The following is a 9034-nucleotide window of genomic DNA, read 5'->3' as shown; positions in this document are numbered from 1 at the left end:
TTTGAGTTTTATAAAGAAAAAGGAAGGTAGAGGGAGAGAAAGAGAGAGATTGATGCAAGAGTGAAAAATCGGTCCGCTGTCTCCTGAACACCCCCTACCGAGGATCAATCTCACAACCCAGGCATGTGCCCCACTGAGGAATCAAACCTGCAACCCTTCAGTGCAAGGGACAACGACGCCTAACCAATTGAGCCACACTGGCCAGGGCAATAACATCCATTTTATCCAAAAAAATGTCACACCTAATAAAACTTTTATCTTCCAAGAATCAATAATCCAGAAGGGGGTGGAGCCCATAAAATGGTCCTACAAAGAGCAAAAGGGAGATTGTGTTTAGAAGGCAAAGAATGAACATACTTTAGGGGGGAGAAATATTGAGCAAAATAATAACAAAGTTAGGCAACATGTGTTATATACTTTCAGTAAAAAAAATTTTAAAGATGGGTTCAAACAGATAAAGGATGAAATAATAAGAAAGTGCACTAACAGAGGGGACATTGGTTAAGAGAGGCAGAACTAACAAGGGAACCGGATGAGATAAAGAAACAAAAGGAAACGAAAGTGCAACAACAGAATATAAAGTGCATTAGAAATGATAGAGATCAGAAAGGTCAATGCACATGTGCATGAATGCACACAGAGAACAGACGTGCCACATCCTCAGAAGACAGAGGAAAAAGACATGGACATAACACAAGAGAAAACGAGAGAACAATGCGGACAGACAAGCAATTCCACAAAGGAGTACCTGAAGAGCCAAAAGGATAAACAAAATAAAATTAAATGAAAAAAACGCAATAATCAGAGTTTTAATGAAAGAAAATGTTCCTAATGTGTAGATAGAACCAAATTCTGAAGATCCAAAAAACTCACAGGGTATGAGGAAAACTTAGTTTAAAAGAGAATAACATTTTTATCGGCCACGGCTGAAGTTTCATGAGAGAAGGGATTTCTGTCTCATTCATTATTGAACTCCCAATGCCTAAAACAATATCAAACGTGTAGTAGGTAGTCAATAAACATTTCCCATGTGTATGAATAAGTGATTAGCGTCGTGAATTTCACATATAAAGAAAGCCTCTATGTCATATGTGGAATCTAATGAACAAAATAAACTGATGAACAAAATAGATCCAGAGACGAAGAAGCATGGAACAGATTGCCAAATCTCAGAGGGAAGACTAGGGTGGGTGGGTGGGAAGAGATCATCCAAAGAGCTTGTATGCATATATGCATAAACCATGGATACAGACAATAGTGTGGTGAAGGCCTGGGGTGGGGTGGGGGTGCGGGCTATAAGGAGTCAATGGGGAAAAAAGGAGGACATCTGTAATACTTTCAACAATAAGGATGTAGGAAGGAAGGAAGGAAGGAAGGAAGGAAGGAAGGAAGGAAGGAAGGAAGGAAGGAAGGAAGGAAGGAAGGAAGGGCTCTCTGATACCCAGGCGGAAAAATCTGAGTATCTACATAAGATTTTTAAAATCACAACCTTCTTCAAATTCCTCTTTTACAACTTTAAATTCCCAAAGCCAATGTGAAATGCCTCCAGAATTCTGACAACAAAGATTATGGCCTACGAATTTTATCTTCAGTCAAGCTCTCATTCACTTGTGAAGACAATAAAAAGACATTCTCAGAAAATCATGGGCTCAGAAAGTATCCCATTCCTCAGGGAGTAGAAGATAGAAATCACTGTGCAGAGAGATAAAATAAAGAAAAATAGAGAAACTTTGGTATGAAACGTTGGAATGCAGTAAACATTGAGGCTGTTGAAACATATACCTGTTTAAATAATTGTTATAAATCAATATAAAATGAATTCTTTGAAGATGTAATACATGTTAAAAGTAATTAGAAATGAGCTGGCAATAAAATGTCGTGTTTAAACAATAACAGAAGGGAAGCTAGAGGGGAAGAAATAAAAGGAAATAAAGAATACTAATTTCCACATCTTATTCAAGGAGAAGTTAACATTATTTCCATCTTAATGCTGGTAATCAGAGGAATACATATTCAAGTAGGCTTATTTTTGTTTTTGAATATGTATTGTAGAATTAAAGCAAAATCTATATTGTCTGAATCATTCAAAAAGAAACCCCGAGCAGCAAAAAGAAAACAATGGACATAACAAAGTAGCATAAAAAAGAGTAAAATAAATAAGATGACAGAAGAAGGGAAAATTTTATCACAAACAACACTAATGTAAATTGCTTAACTACAAAAAATAATACTTTTCTCAAAAAGGTTTCTTCACATATATAGCCTCCTAGCATACATCTCTAACAATGTTACCCACGTAGCTTTTAAGGAGAACAAAAGTGGGTGAAGGCGTATCGTGCAAACCAAAGCACAAAGAAACCAAGAAAACAATATTACTAATCAAAGTATAATTCAAGGCAAACAATATTAAACAGGATAAAGTGAGCCATTTGTTACTAGTACCAGTGAAAGTTAGACTCTACAATTAAGATATCAGTCATGAACATAAATATCAGGATATCAAAAGGTGTGAAACAAAAAAATTAGAATTTCTAAGAGAAATTGAGAAAAAATGGCAATCCAAGCAAGCAACGACAACAACAAAAATTAAAAACAAACAAACAGAAGACCTGGAAAATCTTATTAATAGAGTTCATTGAAACCTAGGTCCACTCTACCTACAAGTAAACACTCTACTACCCACCACCAACCACAAAATTGCAAAAATTGGCCAAAATTACAAAAATTAGCCAAAAGTTAGCCCCCTCAAAGTGTCAATAAATCCACCCAAAGAATATCAAAATGTAATTAAACTAGAAATCACAATAAAGTGCAGATGTCTTTAAAAATACCACTGGTATAACACATAATTAATCCTTCAATCAATGGAGAAGTCAAAATGGCAATTATATAGTGCATTGACAGTAAGGATAAAGAGACCATACATTAACACACTCATAAATAATTCTTAAATCAAAGGGAAAATCAGAATAGCAATTATATCATGCCATTAAAGTAAGAATAAAGAGAACAGGTATCCAACCATACCTAAGGAATTCTGCCCAAGCTCAAATTAGGAAAGGAGAAAGAAGCATTAGAGACTTTTATTATCAAATAGGAAAGAATGGAAATAAGTTGGATTATGCATTCAACTCAAAAATTTGGGAATAGAACAATATAATCAACTTAAGAGAAGCAGAAAGAATAAAATAATCAAAAATAAGGGAGAAATTAATGAGATAGAAAAAAGAAAAAACAATGAAAAAAACCCTAAGTTTATTGGGGGCGGGGGGGGCAGAAACAGTAGTAAAACAGACAATTCAAGCTAAACTAATCAATTTTTTAAAGAGAGAAAACAACAGAATTAGGAATAAGAATAACCTGGGGTTATACAACCTGTAATCCCAGAGCAGTTGTAAATAAATGTTCCAAATGATATCTGGCCAATATCTTTTAAAGCTCAACAAAATAGACACTTTTTAAAGAAAACATAAATTATCAAAATTGGCTCAAGAAAACGTAAGAAACAAACCAAAAATAATCATAGAAGAAACTGACAAAGTTATCAAAGAATTATATCCCCAAAGGGGTGAGACTTAAATAATCTTATGAGCAAATGTGTCCAACTTTAAAGAAAGGGAATAATTCAAAAATTATATAAACTTTTCTAGAGCATAAAAAACTATGGAAAACTTCCCAATTCGTTTGAGGAGAACTAGCATAATCCTGATAATGAAATCAATAGTTAAATATACAAGATCTAGAAGAAAAAAATGATAAATCTTTACAAAAGTGCATAAATAAACAGGGAAGTATATATTGTGTAAATGTGGAAATGTACCTGTTTCCCATTGAGACAACTCAATCTAAATCCCAATTCTCACTAGATTAATTTGCAAATTTAATCCAACTCCACTTAAAATTTAAGACGGAGGAAAGCGGGCTGGAGACATTAAACATGTCAGCCATGGTCACCCAACTTCTCAAGGCAGGGTTAAGATGCAAAACCAGGTCTGTCTGACCCCAAAGAACATGCTTTCCCGGTGGAAATTAACTTGAAGAAGTAATAAGATATTAGTAAAAACAGCTGACTGACCCTGAACAGCAAACTGTCACTCTGACCGAACAATAAAAAATGAGTTTGAAGTCCTGGGATGTTCTTTTTAAAAAAACATATTCCTAATAAATCCATAGCAGTTTATTATTAATTTTGTACAAGCTTCTCTGGTTACCATATTAATTTTATAATATCTTTCCTTACATGTTATTGACTTAGAAAGAAATCATTTTGTTTTAGTCATATACAAGTACCCAGGGATCTAATTTGTATAATTTCATAGTTGGCTTTATATTGTTAAGATTAGCAGTCATTTTTATTATTTCTACCAAATCTCTATCACTTCCCGTTCCTAGTGGCAGCAATAACTGAAGGCTGACGTATATTTTCTTAAGTGAAAACTATCTCAACTCCCCCCAAATAAAAAATGACCCCAGTGACTTCTCCAGGTTTGCTTACAAAGTATTTAATTAGTCCTAACACCCTATAACTAGAATTATTTTTTAAAAACTTACAACTGTTAGAATCCTATATAATAAAAGCCTAATATGCAAATTGTTCCCTCGACTGGGAGTTTGACCTGGGGGGCGGGGCCAGCCAGCCAATCGCCTGCTGCCTCTCCCTGAAGCCCCTCCCCCTGGCCACCCAATCGGCCTCTATTGGGGCTGGCAGTCGGGATGCACGAATTCGTGCACTGGGCCTCTAATGTTACTATAAAAATCTATGTGATAACTATATGCAATGAGGTTTATTACTACTTCTCAAAGCTTCTTCCTGCCAATTTCTCTTTTCATCCAACACTTACCATCCTGCACCTGGGACTGCCTACGTCTATCCACTCGCCACGGTCAACGTGATTACCCAGCCCCGATCAGTCCTGGGGTCAGTTCCCATTTAATATGAAAGCCATTGGGTCAGTGTCCCTGGCTCCTCCTCTCATAGATAAGAGTCGGAAATGACTTTTGTCATTTCCAAAGAGCCATGTGGCCACCCTCTATTGCCTTGGGTAATTGAGAACTGACTGCGTCATCACCTCATGTTGTCCTCTTTTAAATGCCTTCTTATCACCTCCCACTTCAACCAGACGCCCAGCTGAGACACAATACATTGCGCCTGGCATCACTAGTATAGGAATCCCTCCTGCTGGACATTCTTCTGGCTACGGATCTCAGAAAGCAACTCTGAACTCTCCTGCCCAGTTGATTCTGAAGCATATTTCCCCTACATCCTGTGTTTCGCATTTTCTGGGAGGAAATGAGACTTCACTTCTACCTACCTGCTGTCTGGAACCTGACGATGGCTGGCACGGAGCGTCTGGGAGGGGCAGTGGAGATGGTCACGGTGTAGTTGGTGCCTTGGTACAGGTCTAGGCACACTTGTGGGGGCCTGCTGTCTGCGGTCAGGTTGACTCTCTCCTCATGAACTGATTCTATCGGGTCTGCCCGGTGTCCTTTCACATGCACCTTTGCGAGGGGCAAAGACAAGAGAACCCACCATGACTCCAGTTAAAACGACCAAGAGAGATTTGATGGTGCTGGGTCCTTTTCTCCTACTGTTCCCTTTACACTGCACTGCTCCCCTGGGGGAGAGGGGGCAGCAGGTAAACCTCTGCTATCAGGTATCTGATGATGAAGTCTGATCAGCCCAGTAACCAATAGGCCCTAAGAAGTGATATAAAATGAGGAGTCCCTCTAAGTGCTACCCCACACACAGATGACCGGCGATCAACCGAGAGTTACAGCTTGAAACCCGCTCCCTGCAACCTGTCACAGAGGCAGCAGCCACTTCTAGGCTGACGCGGGGGGAGTGACGTACGAGTGCTTGGAAACAAGCTTTGATACCAAATATAAATACATCCCCACACATACACCCTGTCCAATGACAAATATATTAAACACAAAATGTAAGGTAAAATAATCCAGATATCTTTTAAAAAAACTGTTCCCTTTTTTAAAGGATGATGGGATTGGAGAGCAATTAGATTGAGAGGTTCTTCCGGAAGCAAGCCCATTGCCTTGTGTCCCCCTGGATTCCCATTCCTGCACCGGAAGGAAAAAGGCCATCACTTTGCTTACCACATATACGATCCTGGAGTTCATTCTTCCTGGGTGTATCTGCCACCTCACACAGGTGTCATTAAACACTGACACATCGTTAATTTCTATAATTATCTCTAAAACAGAAAAAAGAGATAGTCCCCTCACAAAATGCATCAGTGGGTTTTGGAAAAATCCTAACAGCGACCATGTTGGGAGAGCATGACTTCGTTTATCTGTCCAGCTAGTATCTGCTGCTCACCATTCGAGCTCTGATTTAGAAACCGAATCAGGCAAGTCAAGCTACCCTAGGCCTGTCACCCCATTTATCTTCATCATGAATGATCCTGGCCCACGCCCTGACTTGGAGGAAAAGGAAAGATTCCTGCTTGGGTGAGTATGGGTAAGAATTCCAACCTGCGGTCGATCCAACAGGCCACTGGATGCCACTGGCATTCTACTCGTGTGGGGTGGAAAGAGGCCCAGAGCTGCGCCCGGCCTCTCCCCTGCAGCTGCACAGGTAAGATCTGGTTCTGGCTCCTCATGCCACCGGCTGATGGAGCACACTTATTTCCAGGCCACTGCCACTCCCCAGAGGGAAATGACATGCATCACCACCCAGGACCGTCCCTAAGGAGCAGGTTGGGGTAAACTCCATGAATTCTCACCAGGTCCCTGGATACTTCAGGGACTCCTTGAACTGACGCTATTTAACCCTGACCTATCAGGAAGCCACCGATTCCTTTGAGTTGTTCTGCTTCTTTTAAATATTCTGCATGCATTTCCTGTAATGAATTTGGCAACGTGGGAAACCGTATCAGGGTCTTGGTTCCCTGAGGTAACACAGTTTCCAATGGCCCCAGTTACTACCTAGGAAGTTGTTCAGATGGGAAGAGGGCATAGCTTTTTACCTATTTAAAATCAAACCCCCTGCAGATAAGTAAAACTATCTCTATCAGTAGATGACATACTTTTGTCTATATTTCACAAAATAAAAATTAGTCCACCAGTGTGGCTCAGTGGTTGAGCATCAACCCATGAACCAGGAGGACATGATTTTATTCCTGGTCAGGGCACATGCCAGGGTTGTGGGCTCCATCTCCAGTGGAGGGTGTGCAGGAGGCAGCCGATCAATGATTCTCTCTCTCATTGATGTTTCTATCCCTCTCTTTCTCTTCCTTCCTTTCTCTGAAATCAATAAAAACATATTTTTTAAAAAGTAAGATGACTGATCTCCTAATATTACTCATACACCACTCCAAAGGCAATTCCCAAATGGATTATAAAACAGATTTTGTTCATAGCAGCATCATCAAAATGAGGATATGACTTCCCAAGGTGACTACTTTGAATAAGTGCATATTTGAATAAATTAAATGAAGAGAGTTCTGCTATGTTTCCTTTCTTCTTCTTTTTTTTAATCTTTAGAGTCAGAAAATAAGCAGAACTAACATGGCTTAGAGTAGTGATTTCCTAAAATGCATGTATATACTTTAGGATGATTTTTGGTTGTACTTAAATCAATGATTGCTTTGTATTAATTTTTGTGTGTATTAGAAAAAAGCACATGATATCAAATATATTACAAAATGTCTTTGATCAACAAATTTAAATTATAATTTTAAGTTTTAAATATAAATGGTTTAAAGAAAACTATTAAACAAATAATACTTTTGTTATAGCAAACATTGTCAGGGTGGCATACAAAAAATTCAAGCTTGGAAAACACTGGCATAGGAGGGAGATCATGGGCTTTCGAGGCTAATGGACCTGAGTTCAAATCCTAACCCTGCCATTTGCTGAATGATCCTGTGAAAGCTGTTTAACTCTCATGAGTCTCAGATTCCTCATCTATGAAATGAAAATAACATACTGAATCTCACAGGGTTTTTCTGAGGACAAAATGAACTCAAGCAGTGAAGCCTCTAGCAGAGGACTGGGTGGGTAAGTTGGTATGCAGTCAAAGATGGGTAGAATGCTGGATGGTCTAAATGTTATGCACATGTTCAAACAAACCCAGCCCTGTGGCTATTTACATAAATGAGCCCATTTATCCTGGATGACTATGCTTTTCCATCAGAAACATGTAGAACTTCAAGTGAGCATCATTGAGTTGAAGAGGAAGGTGGACAAAAAAACACACAAAATAAGGAACAGAGGCTACCAGGAGGCCTGGAGGCAGTGTGAGTCGCAGCCAGAGTCAGGTTAGGGGGCTCAGAAAGGATCCCAGCAGATAAACAGTCTGTGTTCCAATAGAGATATTATTACCCCTCTGAGAGCCTGGAAGGAGTGAGCATCAACCTTATAATTATTAACCCACACTCTAAACATAAAAAGCCAAATGACCTGTGCAGAATGAAAGGCAGGATAGGCTTATCAAGAATGAATCAACCTCTTTGATCTTGAGGGAAACCAACTCACTGAACATCAAGCTTCCACCTGGGGTTTTTCCAGACACTAAAGCAGTTACCTAATTCTCAGCTGTCTGGAGTTTCCAGTCCAAACCAGCCTTTAAAAAAAAAAAAGTCCACCACCTTGCTCGGGTTCACACTCCATTAGAAACATGGACAGATGCATGCTACTGATGCAGAGACAGAGAGCTCCAAAAAGATTTTAAACTGAAAACAACCGGGGTAAAATGAAGGTAGATTCTTCCCCCCCAATTTGGGACAAAACATTCAGTGTAAAAAGAGGGGGAAACGGAATGAAAACAGAGAACAGAGGAAGAGGGCAGTCAGAGGCAGAAAAGTAGACGATGGGTGAAAAACCCAAAAGTGGCTCAATGGTTGAGCATCGACCTATGACCCAGGAGGTCATGGTTCAATTCCTGGTCAGGGCACATGCTGGGGTTGCAGGCTAGATCCCCAGTGGGGGGCATGCAGGAGGCAGCCAACAGATGATTCTCTTTCATTACTGATGTTTCTATCTCTCTCTCTCCCTCTCCCTTCCTCTCTGAAATTAA

General features: G+C 39.4%; 1 protein-coding gene across 1 annotated transcript in view; it reads right to left on the bottom strand.

Annotated features, from left to right (window-relative positions):
* Positions 1 to 9034, bottom strand: part of SUSD1 (sushi domain containing 1) — a 67957-nt gene that overhangs the window by 35922 nt on the left and 23001 nt on the right. The window contains exons 7-8 of the mRNA XM_005859817.2: positions 6112 to 6209; positions 5313 to 5499 (exon numbers count right to left, since the gene is read on the bottom strand). Coding sequence (XP_005859879.1) covers positions 5313 to 5499; positions 6112 to 6209 — 285 coding nt within the window. The remainder of the gene's footprint in view (positions 1 to 5312; positions 5500 to 6111; positions 6210 to 9034) is intronic.

This window comes from Myotis brandtii, unplaced genomic scaffold, assembly GCF_000412655.1.
Source record: "Myotis brandtii unplaced genomic scaffold, ASM41265v1 scaffold13, whole genome shotgun sequence".
NCBI classification, from domain to species: Eukaryota; Metazoa; Chordata; class Mammalia; order Chiroptera; family Vespertilionidae; genus Myotis; species Myotis brandtii.
The sequence above is the reverse complement of the archived record's forward strand: the minus strand, read 5'-3'. Positions and strand labels throughout refer to the sequence as shown.